This window comes from Macaca thibetana, chromosome 18 (assembly GCF_024542745.1).
Source record: "Macaca thibetana thibetana isolate TM-01 chromosome 18, ASM2454274v1, whole genome shotgun sequence".
Taxonomy (NCBI): domain Eukaryota; kingdom Metazoa; phylum Chordata; class Mammalia; order Primates; family Cercopithecidae; genus Macaca; species Macaca thibetana.
The window spans coordinates 17,881,030-17,907,850 of NC_065595.1; the positions used below are offsets into that span (position 1 = coordinate 17,881,030).

The window sequence follows — 26,821 nt, forward strand, 5'->3', positions numbered from 1 at the left end:
CAGGATGAAAGAAAATATTTGCGAATCATATATATGATAAGGGTTTACTACCCAGAATATATAAAAAACCCCGAACTCAAAAACATGAAGAAAAACAATCAAATTCAAAAATGGTCAAACGACTTGACCATTTGCTAGAAGCTAGCAAAATTGACTGCATATGGGACAGAAGCTCAAGGACAGGAAAAAAGGAATTTTCATTGTACATTTTTTTACATTAAAAAAAGTTAAACCATGTAAACATATTAATCAAAACATTAAACCCTGTTTCTAATGCTTTATTTAATCAGCCAAGATATTACTATGTTCAGTTTACTAAAGAACATTTAAATTTTATTTAAATACCAACAAAAAGGCTTTTGCTGACAGGGGTATACCAAATATGAGAAATAAGAAGTCAAAATATTAATCCTTCAATCATAGGAGTTTTATAAAAATGTAGATTTAATGTTTAAGACCCGGAGTTTGAGGCTATAGTGAACCATGACTGTGCCACTGTACTCCAGCCTGAGTGACAGCGCGAGAGCCTGCCTCAAATAAAAAAACCCCAAAAAACAAAACAAAATGAAAAAACAACAACTCTGTCTCCCCATAGAGATATTTAGATTTATAAGAAGAAATAGGGGTGAAATATCAAAAAGTAATTCAATATCAAGAGATGTAATGAAAAAATGTTTTGTTCTTTTACGCCTAGGGATTGATTTTAAATAGTCTAAGACAGGTTTCATTATTTATCAATTTAATTTTGAGGAAATACAATTTCATTTTATTATAAATGGCAACTTTTCTGATAAAACATACAAATAATTAAATGAACAAAGATAGATGATCAGTTTTTCATGAAATTATATACTTTTAATTATAAAAAATTTAAAATCAGCCAGAAAAGTAAACATCATACCACAAATTAGTTCTATGTGTGCATATATGTATATAATCTGTATGTATAATGTATCTGATTACTGATGATACAAATTTATAAATATTTCATGCAGTACAATCAGATTTTAGTGGTAGTCTTTTATGATAATATGACAAATTAAAATAAAAAAGCTAAAACTGAATTTCATAATAATTAGATTTCTGTAATACTCTAAAGATGATATTAAGGAAATACAGTAAAAGGGATGCAAACGTTAACACATTACATGGATTATGTTACAAGCTAAAAAAGGAAAAGAAGCTCAAACACCATTCTGCCAGGCAGAACTGCAAAACAATCTGAAATTGGACACTGATCCTTCAAGACATATAAGACTTTCCATACTTATTAATATCTTATGACTATTTTAAAATAATTAGGTAAAAATAAAGCCATCAGTAGGAAAATAATCTTTTTAATTGTTTTTATTAAAAATACCTATGGGGATAAAAAATTTTAAAGCTCTACATGTTTTCTTGAGGATCAGTACTAATTTCTTGTGCTAAATGGATAATTGAAAATAAGCTTTAAATGGGTTTTGCCAATGCATTATGTACCTATATGTACTGTAGGTCCCAGAAACTATGAGTAAAATCAGTGGTAAATATTAAGAAAATGACAATAGAAAGTTACATGATACACTCTAAAATATTCTTCATCTATTCTTTATAAAATTTTTTTGATCAAAAATTTTATCTCAAAAACAGAATTCAATAAAATATTTTAAATTATCTGCAAATAAATCATCCACTGTCATTTAAATGAGATTATAGATAACTTCCCATTAATCTTTTATTGACTAAATATAACTATATTTAATAATAATTTATAAATACAACCATAAAGATAACTTCCTATAGTGTTTATGGATCATAACATAGGCTATGTGGACTCAAATATATTTGCAAATGTATTTTGGATACTTAAAGCATCTGTCAATAACTGGTTAACTGTAAGAAAAATAAAAAAGGTACTTTAAAAAGTTGTTGTAGTCAATATGACAACTATCCTATCGTAAGAGAAATGTGATTTATTGCCAAATGAGCATAATAACACATTTATAATCAGCAACTGTAAGTACATTTATGACTAGTGTTATATTATTCATCCCTGTTAATTTTCAGTACAAAGAGTGTCCATTTCTGTAGACAAATGAAGCATATCATACCAAGAGCACAGATAATTAGTTAACTGGTAATGTAAAAACCAGACAGTGTTCATGGCACATAAATGGACCTACAGTAATAGTTAGTGCTGCAGAAGCTAACAATGCTTTAAGCAAAATTGGAAAAACATGAATACCATGCAGTTTTACTGAACTCACCTGACAGAGGTGTAAAACCATTCTCTAGGAGCAGAGATGCATGCACAAAAGTAAGAATATGATTGCAAGTAATAGACTTTAAGAAAATAAAAATATAACACTCAACTTCAAAATGACAAAAAATGGACAACATGATGGGATTACTGGGACGAAAATACTTTTATGTGTCTTACCTCCCTCTTTGCCAATAGCACATTGGGAACAATGTGTGGCAGGCAGCGTCCCAGCATTAACATAACGCTTTTTTCACTATCTGCAATACGAGACACCTAGAAAACCAAATAATAAACGATGATAGTGGAGAACTTCTGTGCATAATAATATAGAAAAGTTCATTTGTTAGGTCCTGACACCTCTGCTCTAAACACACATTCCAATATTTTAACTTATAATAACAACAACAACAGCAACAGTGCTCCAATTAACATCAATATTTCTTTGGGCTAGAAACAGATTTAAAATACCATTAAAATCAAGGGTGAAGCCAAGAAGACCTAATGGGCTTCATTTCTGGGAACAAGTAGGGGGGATAGCACAGGAGTAGGGCAGCCTCAATGTTTCTTTTTTGTCCATGAAGAGATGCTCACAAAGCTACAACCATTAGCGATAGTGATAATCTGTACAAAGAACTTGGAAATACAAGGCGTAGGCTACGGAAGGTGATCCAGTCTTACAATGAGGATTGCCAGAGTGCATCCAAACCATCCTCTAACTAGCTCTGTGATATTCTCAATAGCATTGTGGAACACAAGCCCATGGGAAGTCAAGTGAAATGAAACACAAAACAGCTAGAAAAGGAGGAGTGAGTACAGAGGTAAGAAAAAACAATAATAATAAAATATCCCCTCAAGACCAATCTGCAAAAATAAATACAAAATAGTTGAGAAAAACTAATATGCAAGCTAATAAACTCAACTATTGGACATAACCACTCCTAATGAAATGAAAATAATGGAGTAATTTAAATAGACAATTAATATATAAACAGTGTACACTTAAGTTGGTTTTCTGAATTATATCTAAGAGATGCTATCATTAGACATACTACTACAAACAGAGTTTATAAAAGGTCACTTCAATGTTAATAGAAAAAACAGAAATAATCAACTACTTTACTTAAAAGTTAAAAATGTTAGGAACTGTATCTTACGACATTCTTTTAAATAATGGATTTCATTTGAAATATAGCCTTATCACAGATGCTTCTGTAGAAGAGAAACTAAAAAGAAGAAAAACAGTAGAATGTTTTTAAAAAGTTGTGGAAATAGGTGGTATAATTTACCTCGTATCCTAAACGACTATCTGCTGACATTCGACAAAAAGAGAGTAGTGCTTGATGGAATGCAGGAGACAATTTCCTAGAAGAAAATGTTGTATGAAAAAGAGACAATATCAAATAATTACCATTGACATTTAAGGAGAAATTTAAGTTACATATTATAACTTCCATTCCAGCATTAATCCTACCCCACAAATGCTAATCAGATTTCTGAGCCATCAGTGACTTGAAGAACACTTCACTGGAGAAACTTACTTATATAGGTCACTTAGGAGAAAAAAAATCAATAGTAACTGGTGTTCTTGCAGTAATTTGATGTTATGTGAAAAAATGGCAGTTACAGTTAGTGGATCAAACCTAAAGTGGTATAGTAGATCAATGACTATAGAACTGATTTGAAAATCGGAAATAAGGACTTTCTCCAACCCCAATTCTCCATGGTCCCAAAAAGATAAACAGAAAGGTAAAGTGGATACAAAGGTTGACCTGGTATATTGCTGAGAGGAATTAAAGTTTTGCAGATATATATAGCTAATGATAAATCTGAATATTAGAAAACCACATACAATAAGTCTAAAGATAAATGGAGGCGCAGCTCATTCAATATTCATGATACGTTTTAAAGAAAGTTTCTGTTTGCAGTTGAAAATATTAGCCTATTTATGTTTAATAAAGGAGGTTAAAACATTATATTTCTAAAACACTACTAGTCTCTATGTAGTATTATTCATGAAATTATGACTATGAGTTGTACTTTATGTGTTAAATCTGCAAAGAAAAGGCTAACACCAATAATTAGATAATAAAGCTTATTTAGTATACACCACAAAGTGGCGCTCAGTAATTTCTATGATTATAGAGTACTGTACCAAAGCTTGAGCCTTTTGCTGTTTTATGCTCCTCTCATATTCCCTCAGAGGGGGACCATAATCCTTCCACATGCCCAAGTCAGAAACCTCAAATCAGGCTTGATCCTTTTTTTTGAGACGGGGTCTTGCTGTATTGCCCATGCTGTCTAGAACTCCTGGGCTCAAGCGATTCTTCCATTTCAGCCTCCTAAGTAGCTGGGATTAGAGGCAAATGCCATCGTCCCTGGCTTCCTTCCCTTTATTTTTACCCCAAATCCATTCAGTCTTTCAACTTCTAATAATCTTGCAGATTCTAATAATCTTGCAGATCCATATACTTCTTTCCCTTCCCATTACCAATGTTTCAATATAGAACAGGCCTCCATCATTTCTTACTTGGGTTCTTCCAACATACACCCGTATAGTTTCCTTGCTCCCAGTCTTGCTACCTTCCAATTACCTCTAGCTCAGAGGACCCTTTCTAAAGCTTAGATACCATCATGTCCCAACCTCTAGAATGAATTAATGCAAGCTTACATGACTTCTTAGACTTTGCTTATTTCTCCAACTTTGTCTTCTATCCTTCCTTTCACTAGCATTATTTGCTTAAGCCTTACTAAGTCCTTCTTTGTTCCCCTAAAGCACTGTTTTGTTTGTGCACGTGCGAACACTCTTTCTTTTACCTCTTTGCTTGTTAACTCTTACATAGTTTTCAAATCTTGGATGACACTTCTATGAAACCTTCCTGCTCTGAAGACTAGGTTAGTGCCTTGATTACATGTTCCCAAAGCAAGCTGAACTTATTTTGTTATACTACTTTTCATACCTTACTGTTATCGCTTGTCTGTCTCTCTCGTACTATAAAGTTTGAGGTTTGGGCCATGTCTGTTTCAATTCTGTGACCAACACAGACAGACAGACAGACAGACACGCACACACACACACCCCTACTATACACAGAAAAAGTTGTGGTTCATGAGTGAAAAGCTTTACTTAAATAAAAATCCAATACTTCTTAGTAATAATGAGGACCTATAAGTCTGAAGCAAATTAGTTGTGCTTTTCTATTACACGCTCATAGTAGGCATAACATCTCCCTATTTAATAGGAAATGAAGTATGACCTTGTGGCTGAAAATGCACCATAAGACTTAAATGAATTAATATACATAAAGCATTGAGAATTCTGTGTAACATATAAAAAGAGCTCAGTAATATTCCTTTCTTAAAAGTATTTTTTAATTATAATCTAAGAGTTTTAAAATTATATTTTGTCCCCTCCACTAAGAAACATAATCACAAAGTACAGGGACCATGGTTTTTGTCATCTGTGAATTCTGTAACCCAATATAAATTAAACATATGAATTAAAAGAATACTAATGATGTAATATTTGTAATGGAGGCAGACACAGACCAAAAAAAAAAAAAAAACAAAAAAACTAGGAGCAAAAATTATTCCTTCTTTAACATAGGCAACTATGCAGCACCAAAATATTCCTCTGAGTCTGATAATGACTAAAGGATACAGAAAAAAGCACTGGGTGTTTGTAGCACACAGTAATAACATATTAGTTATGGGTTTAAGTACTTAGCTAAGATAGAACCTAGCCCATTCATGGGTAATTACTTTTTGATTTAATTTAATTTAGTAACTAATAATTTTGTGACTTTTTTGTGACAACTACTTTGCTATGTGTTAAGTTCATGTTAAATATAAAAATTCATATATTTGATCTACAAAAAGCAGTTTAAATAAAAACAGTAGCTCTTCCCATTTGACACACACTAAATAGCTAAAAGATGCATTTCAAAATATAGGAGGCATACTAACCTATTGGGTTTATCAAAATGAACTGTGTTTTTACTTGATGGAGAAGAAGGTGGCATTCCTTCTCTTTCTCTCCTGGGGAATGAATTTGGGGAATTCTCTTTAGGAATAGTGGAATCAGTTTCATCTGATATTGAAAGATGGATGTCTGTGTTTTTCCCCTTGTCTGAACTATTTACATCTGGATGCTGTCCACTGTCCTCAGAGTCTTTGTGGGGCAACTGATCCAAAGAAGGCTGAACAGAGTCACAAACTGCTGGGATGGCAAAGTGTTCATTTTTGAGGAAGTCCATTTCACTGTAGAAAGAGAAATTAAGAGAAATCACCAGAGGACAACTGTATTTTTGAAAACTAGCATAAAACTCATAATGGGTTTAATGTTTTAAAAGTATATTTAAAAGTATTAGTAGCAAATGGTTGGCAAGTGATAAATCTTTTTTATGCAATATTCACTGATGCTTCATATACCTAAAAATGTAGCTATAAACTTAAGAATGAAGCATAAAAATGGCCTTAAAAACCCTGCTTTTGATTGGCACTTAAATTTCTTTTATTCATTTGCAAACTGGGAATAACTCCCTCAAACCCACAGAATTATTATAAGAACTAAACGGAATAATGAATGGGAAATACGTACAACTAATGAAGGAGAAATCAAAATATCTTATTTCTTAGTGTCAAGACACAATTGATTGTAAGATCACCATATTGATTTAGTAACTTGTTTTGGGAAAAAATACCTATTACTATTTTAAATATATTAAACAATTATAAAACTTTCTTTCAGAAGTATTAAAATGTGAAGCCATTATGCCTTACAACTGGAATATTGTTTCCTATATTTGCATAACTTGCCAATACCTTTAAACACCTTAAGAGGATTTTTAGGAATGATGATCAAGTACTCACCTTTTAAGTCTTCTGATTTGCTCCATCAATGACCACTTCTCACTATTTAACAAACTAATTTTATCTTCTAATTTCTGTACTAACATGGAGTTCTAAAATCAAAACAGGAGAAAAACAGAAACTCAAGATCTCACTGTATGCTTTTACATAGTTTAAATACTTTTTGTGAACTTGACTAATTAGTTGCTATCTCTCACCTCTGCAGGCTGGGGAGTTTCAAGAGTTGGAGGAAGGTTGCTTATAATTGGTGTAAGGGCCTCTAATTCATCTTCTTCTACTCCACTGGCCACATCTACAAGATCTTTTCCAGTCACTTGATGATTTCCAAAATCTCGGTAGAGTTGCAATAAGTCTGGAGGTTTTGGAATGTTTAATCCTACATCATCCCATAATTCAAAATCCTAAAAGATAAAAAATGATAACATAAAAAAATCTTCGAGGAAATTTTATCTTGCATTTTTGAAATTCATATTATTATTGCTAATACCTTGTTTTTGTTTTTGTTTTGTTTTTTAGACAAGGTCCTGCTGTGTCATGCAGGCTGGAGTACAGTGGCACAATCATAGACAGCTCACTGTAGCCTCAAACTCCTGGGCTCAAGTGAGCCTCCCACCTCAGCCTCCCAAGTAGCTGAAACTACAAACACCCGCCACCATGCCGAACCAATTAAGAAACATTTTTTTTTTGTAGAGATGGGGTCTTGCTTTGTTGCCCAGGATGGTCTCAAACACCTTGCTTTAAGCAATCCTCCCACCTTGGCCTCCCAAGTTGAGATTACAGGTGTGAGCCACCACAGTCAGCCTCTGTGAATATATTGAAAACCCAATATAATCATAATTTTGTTATAATATCAAAGTGTATGTTCCAAGTTAGTAAATAACATTCTTAAATTTATTTTATACTTTCCACTATCCAATATTATTCTTGTAAGTTTCCTCAGCTTCTATATAAATAGGTTTAATTGTCTTAGGTATCAAAATGTTACACAATTTTTTATTATATCTCTTAAAAATATAAACTCCTTTTACTTTGTTTTATATTAACTTTAAGCTCATAAAACATGCTCAAATATTTGCATGACATCATAAAACATGTCTAGATTAAGGAAGTCTCAGTACATAAATTGTACCTATTATTTATAGGTTATAAGTAAACTCAAGGAAATCAATTTTGTTCTTCCTTTATTACTCCAACTTAATACATTAGTGTAATCTCTAGTGGGCAAGGAAACAATTTAATCTGCATGTCTTCTTGCTATAAATGTTTGAATATAATTCATATTATTAAAAATGCTTCTGGCAATTTTCAGAATCCAAATAGCTACTCTTCAATTTGTTGTGTATTAAAACATGTTCAACAGTTTTATTAACTCTAACACAGTTTTATTAAAAGTAGAAAAAAGCATAGCAACTTAAGCATTCTATAGGCAAAGATCTTCAGAAGAGCTTTATAAAGTTGCTGAGTAATCAACTGCATGTAAACACATTGTCTCACCATTCTATCTTCCTCCACTATATCAGAATTTAGTACTAATTTGATATATTATAACCTATGAGAACCTCCATGAGAAATTGACATACTAATTTGAACATTCTAAATGTGATATTCTTATTCCTTTGATGGTTTATTTGAATAATGAGATAGCTATTATTGAGGACTAAACCTGAGGCAGATATGAGTATTACAAGTGGGGGGCTTTAGAGAAAACCACATGAAGTATGAAATTTGTATCTTTCTCCACTATCACTGTTACAAATTAATTTGAGGGAGGCTTAAACTGGTCATCTGTAAAATGGGTAAAATATTTATTACCTCTTAGCGTTTTTGTAAGGATAAATTAAATGTATATAAAAGCCTTAACACAGTGCTTGGCCCACAACAAGAACTAAACAACTTTTAGCTTAAAAAAAAGAAAAAACTTACTAAATGAACATCACACATAATTCAAATGTCCATTTATCTATCATTCATCCAAAATTTAAGACGTATCTACCTTGAGCTTAGAACTAGAAATAATTTCTAGTGGCTCCATTATCCTTGCCAAAACTTCATACAGTCTTAGCTAAACATTCCAATTAATGTGTTGTGGTATCTCAGTGTGATTGAATTTGCATTTCTCTAATGAATACAAATGTTGAGAATCTTTTTCACGTGCTTATTTTCCATCTATATAACTTCCTTGGTGAAGCACCTGTTTAAATTTTTTGTCCATTCTTTTAAAAAATGGATTAATTTCCTGTTATTAAGTTTAGAGAGTACTTTATACATTTTGGATATAACTCCTTTATCAGATATGTTACTTGCAATATTTTCACCCTCTCGGTCTTCTCATTCACTTAAAAGTGGCTTCCAAAGAGCAGAAGTTATTAATTTTGATGAGAGCAAATCTGACAGAGAACATCATGCTTTTTGTGTCATATCTAATAAATCTTTTACCTATCTTCCAAGCCTGCAGTGATTTTTTTCCCCTGTTTTCCTCTAGAAGCCTTACAGCTTTTTAGGATCTATATTTAAGTATATGCTCCATTTTGAGTTAATTTTTATATATGGTATGGTTTGATGTTTATTTTTTTTGGGCAAACGGTTCCATTACCATTTGTTAAAAAAAAGACTACCCTTTCCACATGGAAGGTATTTTGCATTTTGTCAGAATTCAACAGATCATCTATGTGTAAGTCCATCTCTGGACTCTATTCTGTTTCATCAATTTATTTGTCTATATACCAGTATGACACTGTCTTTACTATAATATCTTTTAAGACTTGAAGCTAGGTAGTTTAGGTCTTCCAAATTTGTTTTCCTTTATTAAAGTTGTTTCGCTGTTTCCTTTTCATATGAATTTTAGAAAAAATTCATTACTTTCCACAAAAATGCCAGTGAAAAGTGAGATTCAGATTTCACTGAAAATACAAATCAAAATTGTTACCTTGACAATGTTGGGTTTTCTGGTCCATGAGCACAATATCTCTTCATTTAAGTCTCTTTAGTTTATCTTAGCATGTTAAGTAGTTTTCAGTGTAGAAGCTGTCTGTCAGATTTATTCCTAAGTTATTTCCTATTTTTTAATACTATTGAACATGATATTTTAAAAAATTTGATTTCCAATTGGTTGTTGCTAACATAACATACGATAGGTTTTTGTATACTTACCTTGTTTCCTACAACCTTGCTAAAATCACTTAGTTTTTGTACCTTTTTTGGAGAGTCTATCGGATTTTCTATACACACGATTATGTCATTGGTGAATAAGGATTGTTATTTCTTCCTTTCCAAAATGTGTGCTTGAATTACTTTTTCTTGCCTTATTGCACTAGCTAGAATCTTCAGTATGATGCTGAATAGAAGTAGTGAGAATAAACGTTCTTGTTTTTGTCTTCATCTTTCATCATTAAGAATGATGTTAGTGTGGGATACTATGCAGTCAAAACAAGGATGAGTTCATGTCCTTTGCAGGGACATGGATAAAGCTGGAAATCATCATTCTCAGCAAACTATCACAAGCACAGAAAACCAAGCACCGCATGTTTTCATTCATAGGTGGGAATTGAACAATGAGATCACTTGGACACATGGCAGGGAATATCACACACTAGGGCCTGTCGGGTCATGAGGAGCTGAGGGAGGGATAGCGTTAGGAGAAATGCCTAATGTAAATGACGAGGTGATGGGTGCAGCAAACAAACATGGCACATGTTTACCTATGTATCAAACCTGCACGTTGTGCACATCTACCCTAGAACTTAAAGTATAATAATTAAAAAAAAAAAGAAAAAAAAGAATGATATTAGTGATAGGCTTTCTATAAACGTCCTCTATCAGTTGGGGAAATGTCCCTCTATTTCTAATTTCTTTAAAGTTTTAAAAGAGAATGGATATTGGATTGAGTCAAATGCCTTTTCTGCATCTTCTCAGATGATTATATTATTTTCTTTTTAATATGATGAATTATGATGACTGATTTTTGGATATGAACTCAACCTTATATTCCTGGGATAAACCTCATTTGGTCATAATGAATTGTCCTTTTAACATTTTGTTTAATTTGATTTGCTAAAATGTTATGCATAATTTCTATATCTATATTCATAAAGGAAATGAGTCTGTAATTTTATTTGTTTGCAGGGTCTTTCTCTGGTTTTGATATCAGAAGTATGCTGGTCTCATTGAATGATTCAGGAGATATTCCCTTACCTTTAATTTCTAGAAGAGTTTGTATTACTTCTTCCTTCAATGTTTGGTCAAATTCGCAAGTGAAGCCATCCAGACCTGGAGTTTTCTTTGCAGGATTATTTTTAACTACAGATTTTATTTCTTTAATAAATATAAAGCCCTTCAAATAATCTATTTCTTCTTGAGTGTGTTTTGGCAGTTGTCTTCTTACAAGAAAAGTTGTTCATAACATTCTTTTATTATTCTTTTAATATAAGTAAAATCTGTAGTGATGTAACCTTGCTCATTGTTGATTTTGGTAATTTGTATCTTCTCTTTTTTTCTTAATCAGTTAGGCAAGAGGTTTATCAATTTTATTGATCTTCTCAAAGGACTACTTGTTTGTTAATTTTTCTCTATTGTTTTCTGCTGCCTGTATCGACTTGTGCTATCATCTTTATTATTTCCTTTCTTCTACTTACTTTGGGTTTCACTTGGTTTTCTTTTTTTAGTTTCTTAAGGCAGAACTTGATTTCACTGATTTGAAATGTTTTCTTTTCTTGTATAGACATTTAGTGCTATGAATTTCCCTCTAAGTGCTATTTTAATTATATCCCACAAATTTTGATATGTTTTGTTTTCATCTTCACTCAGTTCAAAATACTTTATGATTTCCCTTTTAATTTCTTTTTTAACTCACGCGTTATTTGGAAATAACTTTGTTACTAATTGCTAGTTTAATTTCACCATCTTAAGACTTGTTTTATAACCCATAATATGGTCTACCTTTGTAAGTGAACCATTTGAATTTAAAAAGAGTATGTATTCACTGTTGAAGGATGAAGTATTTTATAAATTGTAATTATGGCCAATTGGTTGATAACGTAGCACAAGTCTTCTACATCCTAAATGATTTTCTGTTGACTCGTTCTATTAATTATTGAGAGAGCATTGTTGACATCTCTAATTTCTGATTTTTATTCGAGAAGGACTAATCATTTACATTTACAGTGAATACTGATAGAGCTAGGTTTTAATCTAACCATTTTATTATCTATTTTCTATGTATTCCATCTATTTTTGGCTCCTCTTTTCCTCCTTTTCTGTGTTCTTTTTGACCTCTCATTGTTTCTCACATATTCAAAATCTTTCCTATTTGCTGTTTAGTCGATCATTTAAAAAACACGATTAACCCAAACTATAACCATAGTATAGCATTGCATAATACTCATGTTAGTTAAATATTAGTTTAATGTCTCTTACATAGCACATGTTCAGTGATGCTACCATTGAATAAAAAATAACTAGATACTTATTGCATTTAATTTTGCCAAATATATTCTAATAACTGAGGAGAGAACTGAACTATCTTACTAAGAAAATTTCTATTTTTGCTAAAGGATCTATAGGAGATTTTACAAACCAATAGAATAATCTTGATTTAAAATCATGGCCTTCAGATTCCTACATAATAAATTTGCTGGCATTTACTTTTTTAAGGTACAAGATTCAGACCGATCCATTAGCACTAAGAAGTCAAAATATTCCATTTGAGAGATGACATTAAAATAAGACATCTTTTTTGCTTAAAAGATTTTATCAGGAAAATAATAATAATAATAATAAAGTTCTAAAATTGGCCCCTATTCAGAGAGACACAGCTGATTTTCTCACTCTCATTTACCATATACTCTCTTAAATACTGTCATATATTTATCTAACATCTTAATTGTTACAGTGCAATTGAGGAGGTTTATAGTTAAACTGGATTTATAAGTATACAATAACCTATACTATCAAGTATATGTCTTTAAAAAGCATACTTTATGAATATATGCAAAAATGAGTGGACCATATAGTCCCTGAGGAGTGGTAAAAAGGAATCTAGAAAGAATGAAAAGTCTTTATGTAGAAAGCAACAGGGAAAGAATAAAATCTGTAAGCTAATAGAATTAATAGACTAGGTAGGCAAGAGACTGCTGTTTCTGGTAACTAGCCTTGTAGAATTTTACTATATAATAACTTACAAAAAAAAAAAAAAAAAAAAAAAAAAACTACGTCCAAGAGAAAGTGAATTATAAGTGTAAAAAAAAAAATTATTGTAAAAATAAAAAGTAACTTTACCTGATCATCGTTTTCATCTGAAAAGGTTATTGATGTAAGCTTGTAGTTATTCTTCAATAAAAATTCATTGACTAAGAAGTTTAGAGCTCTCTTTTCAAGAGGTTTGATTGGCTCCTGGAAGCAAAATAAGAGGCAAACAGGAAATCATAAGTTTTCCTCCTTCAATATTTATGTTACCATTTTATGTGGAAGATAATTTTACATTTGTCTTCCATCACTCACCTGAATTTCAGGACTTGATTTGTAATTTTTTCGTTCCTGTAAAGGAACTTCATGTTCTGGTGGAAAAAACCATAAATATTATTTTACTATTTTACATTTTAAAATATCTCTGCTACTTCTACATTGTCAAAGTTGAAAAGTCTCAAAAAAGTTTTATGTACACCACCTGCGGCCTTTGTCAGGTTGGCTCGAAGGGCCTGAATGGTCTCCTTGGCTTTCCGTAGTTCAAACTCCAGGACTGGACAGGGATTTGGAATAAACACACAAAGGCATCCAACCAAGAAAAGGGAAACAAAAATTAAAAAATAAAAAGCAAGGATGGGTGTGAAAAAAAAATACAATTTGTATTGAAAACAGAAAGCATGCAATCTTTATGAAACTTGTGAACGCATGCAGCAGAGTTGATTTGCAAGCAAACTGGTGAATGTTTTCCATAGTTTTAGTAGAATTCAGGGGGTTATTATCCAATGTTCTAGCTGTCTGACAAGGAATAGTTCTATTTAAAAATAAAATCTATGGCATACTCTCGTTTAAATAAATAAAAATATTAATAATCTGGGTACTTCTGCTTTATTCAGTCTAGGTAAGAAATGTAATGGATGTGTTCAGGTGACACAATTTTAGGGGATAAGGTAAAAATTAGATGAAGCCCAAGCAAATATTCTTAAAAAGAGAAAACTTAGGATTTTTTTTTTTTTTTTTTTTACAAAACTTAATTTAAAATGCATTGTCTAGAATAATGTTATAAATCAACGTACAGAAACGTTAGTGAATAGATCCCTTTGTTAGGATGTTGAAGGAATATGGTTTAAATATTTAACAAATGTCATGATGCCTATATATTTTTCTACAAACAAGAGTATGTTTTCTAAAAACAAACATAGATATGTCAAACACATATCAAAAAAGTAATAAAAACCCAAAACCCAAAGGGTTTTATTTTTCATTTAGAGCCACAGGAAAGAAATAGTTTCACTTTTAATTTCTAATTAAGATAATTCTATAGCAAATGAATGTGTACATTTCTAAAAGTATAGTTTTCTAAGGATACTGAGTAGGACTAAGTAGAATATTAAAGTTTCTGATAACTCTTCTAATAAATTTGTTCATGTTAAGAGGTACTAGTGAAACTCATAATTTCTCCTATTATCACATAGTGATTATGTCATAAATATGAATATTGAGAAACATTTTAATAAGCTCTTTAAAATGTTTCATCACGAGTGAGATTTAACTATGTGTGTCTCAACTGGGGATTTTTCTTAAAATGTGTAATTACTGTGCTGAAGAAAAAGCCAAGGTTAGACGAGAAAAAAATATATTTCCGAGAAGTAAAGCTCTGGGAAAATTAAGTGATCTTTGCCACAAATGAATATTAAGAAATTATAGTAGTTAAATCATTCTGCATAAAAACTGGAACTTAAGGTTTCATCTTAAAGATGCAATTTTTTCCTAACTGACTAATACACAGAAAAAAGATGCCAAATGAGATGTTATCAGAGCCACGGCTATAAAAATATATGGAAAAATTAGGATTCACTCAGTTTGCACATTTTCAATAAAAACAAGATGTAATTGAATCACATCTAGTACACAAAGGCCAATTATTTTGATGCACAGAATTTAACTGCAGCAACATGGAAGCACCACTAAAAATCAGATGACGTTGTATGTTACTATATGTTTTTTGGTAGTCAGCAATGCTGATCTGCAAATACTTCTGTGCAACAAAGTTAAACATTTTTCTTAACGTTTACACTTCCGGAAACTCTTAGAGTTGCATTGAAGTAAGACTGGACACATTCAGTGTGTAAGGTAAGTACAGAATAGGTTTACACACAGCATGTTGGTTTACTTTTTTTTTTTTTTTTAACATTTTAAAACTCTAGGCAATTGATTTTGATTTAAAAATACCTAACTGTATCTTAAATAAAACAAATACATATATCATGCTTTTGATATCACTTAAAATTTTCTAAGACATTACAGAACAATTGCAGATCAGAAGTGCCCTACGCCAGAATGATAGAAATATGGAAAAAAAAGAAAAAGAAAAAGAAAAAAAAACTGGTTAAAACACAACTGGGAAAAAACTCAAAATGCAATTGGTGAAAGTTTAGGTGACCAAGAGTAAAACACTGAATGATTAAGGCACAGAAAGCCAGAAAAACCCATGTCAGACGGCAAGAATTTATATTTTTATGCACATCTACATATATATTGCCAAATGTCATTAGAAGTTACCAATGCTTTGAAAAGATAGTACTTATCAATATGAATTCACTCTGCTGCATGTTTCTTAATATACAATATAGACTTTAAAAGACAAAGGCATATGTTTGAATCTATAGCACATTTCTATAAAGGCATAATATGATCAAGTAATTGCAGTTACATGAGAAAGTTTCAAAAGAAAGGTTAATAGCAGTGTTATATATACAGATACATGAATGTATCTTCTTTATTAACATTAAAGCTAAAAATTAATTATCCTGTAAAGAGAGACATTGTGCCAAACAACCTTGCAAATACTTTTAAAATATTGTAATTCTTCCTAAAAATGTTTGAGGATATGTATGTTTATTAAAAATGCTGCAGGAATGAACAACCAAGAGGCTCATTCTACTAGTCCAACTCTGCTGAATATGATTTTACTAGAACTAAAGTAATAACTGCAAAGATGTAGATGTATATTAACATCACATATCATAATCTTACCAAAACAGTTAACACTTAAAAGTCAGTATAAGCAACTCTAGATTAGTTGAAACAGTTATTTCTCAAGCTGCAATGGATAATACTGTAGTATATTAGAGGCACTTGAGTGCTTAAAGGTTGCGCTTTCATGACTTATGAGATGTACAACTATGTGGAGACACCAAAGGTGAAATGTGAAATTTCAAAGTAGAAATATCAATACTTTGTTGTCCAACTCAATTCATCACTAATATTATCTTGAAATGCTTGCTAGACTTAGTTCTTTTTGGCTCACATTCAAAATATTGCTGTATTTTAAAAGATCTTTTCCATAACACTGGTCTGAAGAAGTAGTTTTTCCTTCCCATTCTAGTTCATTATTGATGAGTTCCAATCAATAGGTCTGAGTCATCTACTTTGCTATGTAAAGTTGTCTTCTTTCAAGTCAGAATTTTCTGGAATTTTTTCCTGACTATAAGGTGATTTGAAATAACACTTCCCCATTTTTAATACTTATTTTAGTATCCAAGAACAGTTGTAGGAAAAGAAAAAATTCTCTTTTCAGTTTTTGTAAGAATATGAGTTAGAATAAAATCCCATCCCTAAAATAATACAGAAGTCCTAAGGCAGTACTATCATCACCTCTACCAGGTTTAGAAAATTCTTCCTGCCAATTATAGACTTGAGAAACTTAGTACTGTTAGGCATGACTTAGCAATAAATAAGTGAAAGCAAGATGCAATCCCCATAGTTTGTAGATATTTGTTTTTCTATATTCAACTTGGTGGGAACAAAGCATCCTCTTTCCCACAGCATTAAAATAAAATTCTTCCCATTATTGTTCTTTCTGCTTGAGTTCCTCTATCACTCATCTCAAAGTTGGTGTTTATCAGTGTATCATCCTTAGCCATTTTCTTAATTTACACACTCCACTGGAATGACTTTCACTCTTGTGGTTTTAAGTTTCACAAGTACTCTGAAGACTCCAAAATTTAAAAAATATTTTCATAAGACAAAGACCTACCCAGTTATCTCCTGGACATGCCCACTTGAATGTCTCATAAATTACTAGTTCAATCTTATCTAAATGGATCTCATCATCTTCCTTTCAAACCTGTTTCTCCTGCAGTCTCTCCAATAATGGCACCATTATTTACCCAGTTGGCCAAATGGGAAACCTGCAGATGACTATTCACTTATTCCTTGGCCTTACTCTCACACCAATTAAATGTCTAAGCCATACTGATTCCAACCTTTAATAACTCCCTAAATAACCATTCATCTAAACTGTCTCTGCAATTGTCATAGTTCAGACCTTTATGACTTAATATATAAATTACTACAATAACCTAAAACCCTAAAGACCCTGACAAATTATGCAGAAAACCATGATTTTCTAAACTTATATGACCACAAAATTCTGTTTCTTTTTTCCCACTTTTGTTTTTCCCCTATGATACGAACATTCTCGTGAAATACTTTCGGAAATGTTAATCTAAAGTAAAGATAAAACCCTCCTTCTCCAGCCCACAAAAATTTAATGAACATATAATCACTTGTATTTTTAGATTAAATATAACCACCCACCACAATGATGTATTCTTTTTTTCTCTCTGAGCCTATTTTAATTTCATGGTGACGAATAACAAGAAATCTATTTTCAAAACACTATTTATCTTCTTTACAGCCTTGTTGGAGCACCTATCCTATTTTAAATCCAACAAAATTATCAAGTAAGATTTAGGTATGGTTTAAATCAAGAAAATAAAAATGTACTGCTAATAGGAAAGAAAAGATTTATCTATACCTAGGGAGAAACATCAAATTAGAAGCCAAATAGGCTTATTTAATCCTGATAAGGCTAGATATGGATGCTGCCAGGCCATTACCTAAGAAATGAGAAGGCTACTTCTAATCCAGGAGACAGGGACAGATGATCTCAGAGCAAAAATCTAAAGACCATTTTAGAATGTCTACTAGATTATGTAAGCTTCCTAAAGGCTTCATGTCTGTACTGTTGACTGATGTTCCTAGAGCAGCATAATGCTTGAACTATAGAGAAGGCACTCAGCAAATACTTGCTGAGTACAAATGGACATTCCAATACTTGTCTGAAACATTAACTGATCTTACCAGCATTCAGGAGTGTCGTTGCCTACAAATCAGAAAGCATAGTTCTAGTTCTCCAGATCTCAAAACAGAGTTAAGGTGTTAACTAGGGAAGTAATTCAGTAATAGAGATGTGAGAACAAATAAAGTCAGGGACTCTGATGCTAAAAGATAGATCTTGTGAACCTGAAACAGGAATATAGGGGGGGTTCTAAAATCAACAAGGTCTCTATTACCATTTCCAATGTACTGAACTTATATCTGTATGACAGATATAGACATATTTCTGACAAATTTCCGAAGAGCAGAAACGTTATCTATCTTGTATGTCTACATAGAAACCTAACACATAGTACCTAAGACATAGCAGATGCTCGAAATGCCTAAAATAAGTTAAATAATGGCTATCTCGATATTTAGAACACAGATGTCTCTTGTTACCTTTAAGAAAACTAGAAAATTGAAGAGGTACATTGTATATGTGCTAAGTACAGTAGTTTTGTTTAATAACATAAAGGCTTTTACCTAAAATGAAAAATCACCTATATTAAACTCATTTTGGTTCAATGTCTGCTACCACTTAAATCATTTTATATAAAAATGTATACTTCACATAGAAAATAAATTGAGAAATGGAAAATAGCTAAAATAAAAAGTTTTAAAAATTTTACTTCTTTTCTAAGAAAATGGCTCTGTGAAATAGTTTCATATAAGAAAGACAAGAATATTCTATCCACATGAATATACAGATGGGTCAGAGCTACAGCCTGGTACTAAAAGATCTATTGTGGGCTCTGGAATAAAACCTCTATATGATACATCCTGATCATGCCCCTTACTATATGTAAGCTACTGGGTAAATTTCTCAACCTTGGTATAAGCATTAGTTTTCTAGGCTTATAGAAACTATAAACCTAAAAATGATCTATTTTGCAGCATTCCTAACAAGATTAAATAAAATATTTTATATAAAGCACCTAGCATAGTACCTGACATGCAGTAGGTGCTTAATAAACATTTGTTCCTTTAGAGATCCCTTCCTCTTTGAAGGAATATGTGTGCAGATGTGAAAAAATAACCAGACTTTTAAATCTACAAGAAAGGTGGTAAGAATGATGCTGAAAACAAATCTAGTGTCTGTCTCATAAATTAACACCTGATTAAGGGTTAGAGGAGACCCTTCATTTGCCAGGTGGGTAAACAGACTCATTAGTGTGTTATCCACAAGCTCCTTCTACCCAGTATTGGTATAGGAAAAGAATACAGATGTTTGTTCTTAGATGTCTCTTCATTCTTCTTCTTTTCCCCTCATATCATATTAACAGACACAGTTTATTCTGTTATCCTACAGAAGCTTATTTCAGAGCTTCTGCCAACTTGGGTAGATTTGAAATGAGATATTCTAACACTTTAAGTCATAGAAGCTTCAAAATTAAATCATTGGGAGATGGAATTTACAATTAAAATAGTGGAAAGATTTGAAAAATTTGCAGCCTGTCCATGTAGATTGAAAAGGTATGTTCAGAGAACAAACTAAGGGTGTGGTAAGTGGCCATTTTCTAAGGATATGAGTAGAAGGAAGCCAGGTAAGACATCAAGACAATGGGAGAAAGACCTTGAAGGCATCGCAGAGCTCTTTCAGGCTGTCCCTCCTATGACAGTCCCAGAGTTCTAGGCGGGTAGAGTAGTTTTGGGAGGCAGGACCAGGGTGCCCTCTGTGATTTTACTGCTCAAAGCCGCCTCAAAACTCTGCTCCCTGCATTCTGGTGCAGTACTCCTTGGCCACTCCATCTATGGCTCCAGCAGGTCCAAGTGAGGCTTGTGGTGCAGCTCCAGAGGGTACAAGCAGTAAGCTTTGGCAGCTTCCTTGTGGTGTTGACTCTGTAGACATGTAGACTGTATGAGCTGTGGGGCCATGGCAGCCTCCACCTAGAATTCAAAAAACGTATTGCGAAGCCTGGGGGCCCAGGCAGAAACCTACTGCAGGGTCAGAGTTGCCACAGAATCTCCATCAGAGCAATGCCAAGAAGAGCTGTGGGAGTAGGGCCACTTCTGAGACCCAGAACTGTAGAGCTACCAGCTTGCAGGAGTAGCCTGGGAGAGCTACAGGCACAAGACTCCAACCCATGAGGAGTTAGTGAGGTTTACATGCGATTCAGTGGCAGATGAGAGGACAATTATCTTTTCCCGATTACTGGCCTTTTGACAGGCTTTTCAAGTAAAAGCAAAGAGTCACAATCTTTTTGTGAATAGGAATTATGATTAATTGAAACTTTTTAAAAAAAGTTTCATCCACACACTCACACATTTGGTTCAGTAACAAGCCATGATACGTGAGCACTGAACGACTGAAAGATATTCTCTTGGGATTATATATGCTCTTCTTCCTCTTTTTCCTACTGAACATGAATCACAGCATTTATTTATATATGAGCACGGTATAGTAATAAAAAGTTATTTTATTTCTTCAAACAAGATAAATAGTATATTCTATAGGTTAAAAATGTAAGGTCTGCTGTCTTATGATAGTCTCAAATTAAAAAAAAAGGCCAAAATTATCACATATTTAATACATTTCAATCCTAGTTGTGCAAATCTGGGGGTTATCCAGGTTCGCTGCCCTTTGCTCACTGTCTCTCAAAAAGCGTTTAGGTCAGACAGAGAATATCAACCTTTTTATTCTGCCTTCTAATAAAAAGTTACACAGTGAAAGAAAATGTTATGTACACAGTGAAATTTGGTCAGAGGAACTTCTACTTTCTTCTTCTCTTCTACCTATATTGACATAAATAGAGATTATACCAATTAATGATTATATATATATATAATGATTATATATACACCTTTTTTTTTTTTTTTGAGACGGAGTCTCACTCTGTCACCCAGGCTGGAGTGCAGTGGTATAATCTTGGCTCACTGCAACCTCCACCTCCTGGATTCAAGCAATTCTCCTGTCTCAGCCTCCTGAGTAGCTGGGACTACCGGCACATGCTACCACGCCTGGCTAATTTTTGTATTTTTAGTAGAGACGGGTTTCACCATGTTGGTCAGGCTGGTCTCGAGCTCCTGATCTCAGCTGATCCACCCGCCTCCGCCTCCCAAAGTGCTGGGACTACAGGTGTGAGCCACAGTGCCCAGCCTAATGATCATAAATTTAAGCTAAACATTTTGCATTTATGTCAGCTTCCCCCTACTTAGAAGTACTAAAATATCTAAATCAGGACAATAATAATAAACCTCTTTAATTTTACTCAATCTAAAATATAAGTTTTAATAAGGAAATTAAAGGAAAAAACATAATTATATAGATAACTTCTGGGTAGGAGTTATTTTTTATATGTAACAATTTGTACAATAAAACTATACAAAACTACATATGGTCTCTAAATAAACTAAAATACCATATATTTTATAATATAAATAGCTAATACATATAACAAGTGCTATTTAATGAGTGATATAATTAGGATAAATTCATCCTAAAATTTGAATTGTTAATTTTTAGATATTACCAATGTGATTTGCCATTTTGATAGAGTTGTTAATAAATGATGCTCATAACTCAACCACGATTTGACATGGAGAGCCACATTAAACTATTCTAGTGACTTCCCCATTACATGGATATTCTGCTATTATTTATATTGCTGAATCCTCTCTCAGAAAAACAATTACATTTTTTTTCTAACTCATATAACACTGTCTGATATTTTAAAATATTCAATATCTCTAGTCTTGAGCAAGGAATGAAAATCATTTATTGGAATGACATTTTTAATTAGACCAAACCTAATCTTTTATGCCAAGAGGTAGCAAATAATAGTCAATCGTAGACTGTTCCTGGGCTATGTAGATTTGAATCCTAGCTCTGCTACTGAGTCTTATATAATTTCTCTCAGAGCCTCAATATCCTGGGGACAGGAACAAGATAACAATTCTATAACTCAGTGAGTTAATATAAATTTAGAACAGTGTTTAGAATGGAACAAATGCTATATAAGAATCAGCACTCATTTTTATTCATAATGACCACAAGGGTTAAGCATTTGGTATATTTTAAAAAACTCATCCCAGTAAATGGAAGAAATATTCAACAGAGTTGGTCAAGAGAGAAATCACGTTATAGGTATTCCCCAACCCCATATTTCTTTCACAGGCCCTGTGTGTCCCATGCGGCATCCCTTTTGTTCCAGAAGTACCTACCATTTTGATGGAGATCAAAATACCCAACTGATGTCTGTCTGCTTTCCCCATCTCTCTCAAAGCCTAAGTCTTATGAAAACTACAATTCCTGCAAGGCACTCAAGAATGACTTCAATGGCAGACAGACACAGACTTGAGGCACCAGAAAGGTAGCAGATATTTACACCCAAGGAGCCAAGGCCGCTACAGGGTGAATTCCAAAGTGGACCCCTAGCAAATTCCAACAGGGCTTATCTGGTGTAGGCAGAACACTGGGTACAAACTGATCCGCTGAAGTTCCTACAGATTCAGTGGTGGTGCCTGGAAGGCAAGACTGGTATGGGAGAGAGGATGGGGGGATGGGCAGGGAGGAAGATTGAAATGAGCAACCAAGCAATTAAAAAGGATGTTGTCCTTCTTATTGGGATGGGCAGCGTCCTGGAAGCCCTCACTGTATCAGTCATTAACCCTCTTTTACTGGATCATAGCAAAGTCAGAAGTTTCTGAAGACATGCTGTGACAGCTGGGGAGCACTCAGGGAACTCAAGGCAAAGTTTTAGCAACAAGCACAGAAGTATTTCAACCTTTTTTTTTTTTAAATTTAAGAGATTAGGTGTCACTATGTTGCCCAAGCTGGTCTCAAATTCCTGGCCTAAAGCAATCCTCCTACCTCAGCTTCCCAAATAACAAATAGCTGGGATTACAGGTGCAAACCACCATGCCTGGCCCAAAACCAATTTTTAATAATCAATAGAGTTGTGTTGGTACACATATGTGACTATCAGCCCTGGTTTGGAGGATCAAAGGAATGAGGCTAAGGTCCAGCTTTGTCTTGGACCTGTCATACATGAGTTTTACAACTGTGTGGTTGTAAACTGCTGGCTCCAAGTATAACTTATCAAATTACAGGGATACATAACCAGAAACTCAGTACCAGAAGAAGAAAAAGTTGGAGAACCCCCAAACTTGCAGTAAATTAGTAATTAGTAACATAACTTTGTATAATAACTGTATATGTTATAGTCACGTACCAAATTGTAGAAGGAAAAAAAATTCCTCAAGCCATTTCATTATTTCTGGAATGTCAAAGAATCCAAATCTGTCCTTACAATTTTACTCACCTGCCACTTTTTCATCTGTTTCCCTGTTACCATCATCTGAATATCTTGCAAAGTCTAAAGAATCAAGGGTACTAATGCTCCCAGCTCGATCTATAATAAAGAGAAATATAAAAAAATTAAATATGCATTTTAATTTTATTGTTAAAATAAGGAAGAGGAATTCAAATACTTATAATTATTTCTAGTTAATAAACCAGTAATTCTAAGATCTAGGAATTCTTTTAAAACAACAACAACAAAACAAAGTAAAAATGCTAACAGCAATCAACTTTAAAAAAACCAAATTTCCCTGCCCAAATCTCTGGCCAACTCCCAAACAATACACACACAGGCAATATTGCAAGCAGCCCAGCTAAGGACAAAACAAACAAACCAAACAGAAATTTGAGCTGCCACCTAAGAGTTTACAGATTGAACAAGTGCCTACTGAAAGAACAGAATCCAGTCTTCACAGCCTAACACACACATCATCCATCGCACAGTCAAAAATTACTTGATATACAAAAACCAGTAAAATGTGATCCACTCCAAGAAATAAAACAATCAACAGGGACCAACTCCTAGATGATACCAGGAGATAATGGTAAAATCAGTAGACTAACATTTTATAATAGCTAGTATAACTATGCCATGTGAAGTAAAGGAATATATGTATACAATAAATAAAAGCAGTTAATATCTTAGCAAAAACTATGGAATGTGAAAAATGCTAATAGAAATTCTAGAACTGAAATACAAACATCTGAAATTAAAAATGCCTTGTATAGCCTAATCACAGAATGGAGATGAGAGAGGAAAAGGTCAGAAATCTCAAAGATGGATTAATGGAAAGTATTCAATCTGCAGAATACAGACAAAAAAGATTGAAAAGAAAATTGACAGCGACAAGTGGAACAATAACAAAGGTCTAACATATGCAGAATTGGAGTCCACAACCAATGAGGCAAGAGATGGGACAGGTACAGGTCCAAGGTCAGAGAACATCAAGGAGGAGAAATAAAGAGAAGAGAAACTTAGGCACCTATTAATCAAATTGCAAAAACCCAAAAATTTAGAAAAATATTAAAAGCGGACAGAGAAAAACAATGTTCTCATAGAGGGAAACAATGATTTGAATGACTGCTTATTCCTCATAAAAAACCATGAAACCAAAAACATCCAGTTTGGAAAAGAACAAGCAAAACTATTACTATTCACAGATGACATGATGTTATATCTAAGAAACTCTCAGGAATCCACTAAAAAACAATTAGACCTAACAAATGAGTTTTTCAAAGTTTCAGAACATGGGACCAATGCACAAAAATCAGTCAGATTTTTATACATTAGCAATGACAATCCAAAATTAAAACGAAGACAAGTTTCATTTCCAAACACATCAAAAAAAACTTAAGAATACATTTAACAAAAACATGCAAAACTTATACAGTAAAAACTACAAAACACTATCCAAAGAAATTAAAGATGATCTAAATCAACAGAAAGACAGACCAGGCTTACAGATCAGAAGATCCATATCAGGATAGCAATATTCCACAATTAATCTTCGGATTCAATGCAATTCCTATCAAAATTCCAGCTGGCTTTCTTTTTTTTTTTCTTTGCTGAAATTGAGAACTTGATGCTAAAACTCACATGGAAACAAAAAAGTCTCAGAATAGCCGAATAATCTTGAAAAGGAATAAAGATGGAGGACGGATGCTTCCTGATTTCAAACTTAAGAGTAATCAAGGCAGCACAGTTCTGGCATACAGATATAGAACAATGCAATAGAATTGAGAGTCCAGAAATAAGCCCTTACATTTATGGTCAAGTGGTTTTTGACAATAGTACCAAGACACTTCACTGGAGAAAAGAAGTTTTTTCAACAAATTGTGTTGGGACAACCGTATTTCTACATGTAAAAACAAGGAAACTGGACCACTACTTCACATCACAAGCGAAAATGGATCATAGATCCAACGTAACAGTGAAAACTGCAAAACTTTTATTAGGAAATGCAGAAGCAAATCATCATGGCCTTGGGTTAGGCAATAATTTCTTAGACATAACACAAAGCATAAGCAATGTGGTAAGCAGAAAAATGGCTCCTCCCAGATGTCCACATCCTAATCCTTAGAATGTGTGAATATGTTACTTTACATGGCAAAGTTGAAGTGAGGTTGCAGATGTTATTAAGATTGCTTATCAGCTGACCTTAAACTAGAGACATTATCCTGGGTTATTCAGATGGACCTAATGTAATCACAAAGATCTTTAAAAGTGGAGGAGGGCCATGAGCCAAGGAATTCTGGCATCCTCCGGGACCTGGAAAAGGCTTTCCCTAGAGCCTAAAATCTCCAGAACTGCCAATACCTTGATTTTAGACCATTCTGCTCAACGTAAGACCCACTGTGAGATTTATACTATGCTGCCATAAAAAAGAACAAGATCATGTCTTCTGTGGGAACAGCTGGAGGCCATTATCCTTAGCAAACTAACGTAGGAACAGAAAACCAAATACCACATGTTCTCATTTATAAGTGGGAGCTAAATGAAGAGAACACATGGACACAAAGAAGGGAACAACAGACACTGGGGCCAACTTGAAGGTAGAGGGTGGAAGGAGGGAGAGGAGCAGAAAAAATAACTACTGGATACTAGGCTTAGTACCTGAGTGACAAATTAATCTGTACAACAAATCCCCGTGACACGACTTTACCTGTATAACAAACCTGCGCATGTACCCTCGAAACTAAAATAAAAATTAGAAAAAAAAAAAAAAAGAACCATGAGGTAATAAATTTGTGTTCTTTTGAGCTGTAACGTTTTTGTCAACTTTTTAAAGTAGCCATAGGAAACTAATTAAAGGAATGAATTGATAAACTAGATTTCATCAGAATTAATTTTTTTTTTTTTTGCTTTAAAAGTCACCATGAAGAAAGTGAAAACACAATCTACACAATGGAAGAAATATGTGCAAATCAAGTATCTGTTAAGGGCCATATCTACACGATATAAAGAATTCTTATAACTCAATTAAAAAGACAGCACAATTTAAAAATGGACAAAGGGTTCTCCAAAGAAGATGTAGAAATGGCCAATGAATGAAGGAGAGATGCTCAAA

At 33.1% G+C, this 26,821-nt stretch overlaps 1 protein-coding gene across 11 annotated transcripts in view; it reads right to left on the reverse strand.

The window, feature by feature from the left end:
- RELCH (RAB11 binding and LisH domain, coiled-coil and HEAT repeat containing) overlaps window positions 1-26,821 on the reverse strand; it is a 120,614-nt gene that overhangs the window by 72,490 nt on the left and 21,303 nt on the right. For 4 of the 11 annotated variants that reach the window (XM_050768080.1, XM_050768081.1, XM_050768088.1 and 1 more), the window contains exons 2-11: window positions 23,716-23,805; window positions 13,773-13,844; window positions 13,607-13,662; window positions 13,385-13,498; window positions 7,309-7,512; window positions 7,112-7,203; window positions 6,206-6,499; window positions 3,529-3,604; window positions 2,420-2,515; window positions 2,247-2,270 (exon numbers count right to left, since the gene is read on the reverse strand). In XM_050768080.1, coding sequence (XP_050624037.1) covers window positions 2,247-2,270; window positions 2,420-2,515; window positions 3,529-3,604; window positions 6,206-6,499; window positions 7,112-7,203; window positions 7,309-7,512; window positions 13,385-13,498; window positions 13,607-13,662; window positions 13,773-13,844; window positions 23,716-23,805 — 1,118 coding nt within the window. Of the gene's footprint in view, window positions 1-2,246; window positions 2,271-2,419; window positions 2,516-3,528; window positions 3,605-6,205; window positions 6,500-7,111; window positions 7,204-7,308; window positions 7,513-13,384; window positions 13,499-13,606; window positions 13,663-13,772; window positions 13,845-20,027; window positions 21,683-23,715; window positions 23,806-26,821 lie in introns of those variants that run through there. The other 7 variants (XM_050768084.1, XM_050768083.1, XM_050768082.1 and 4 more) reach the window with 4 other exon arrangements.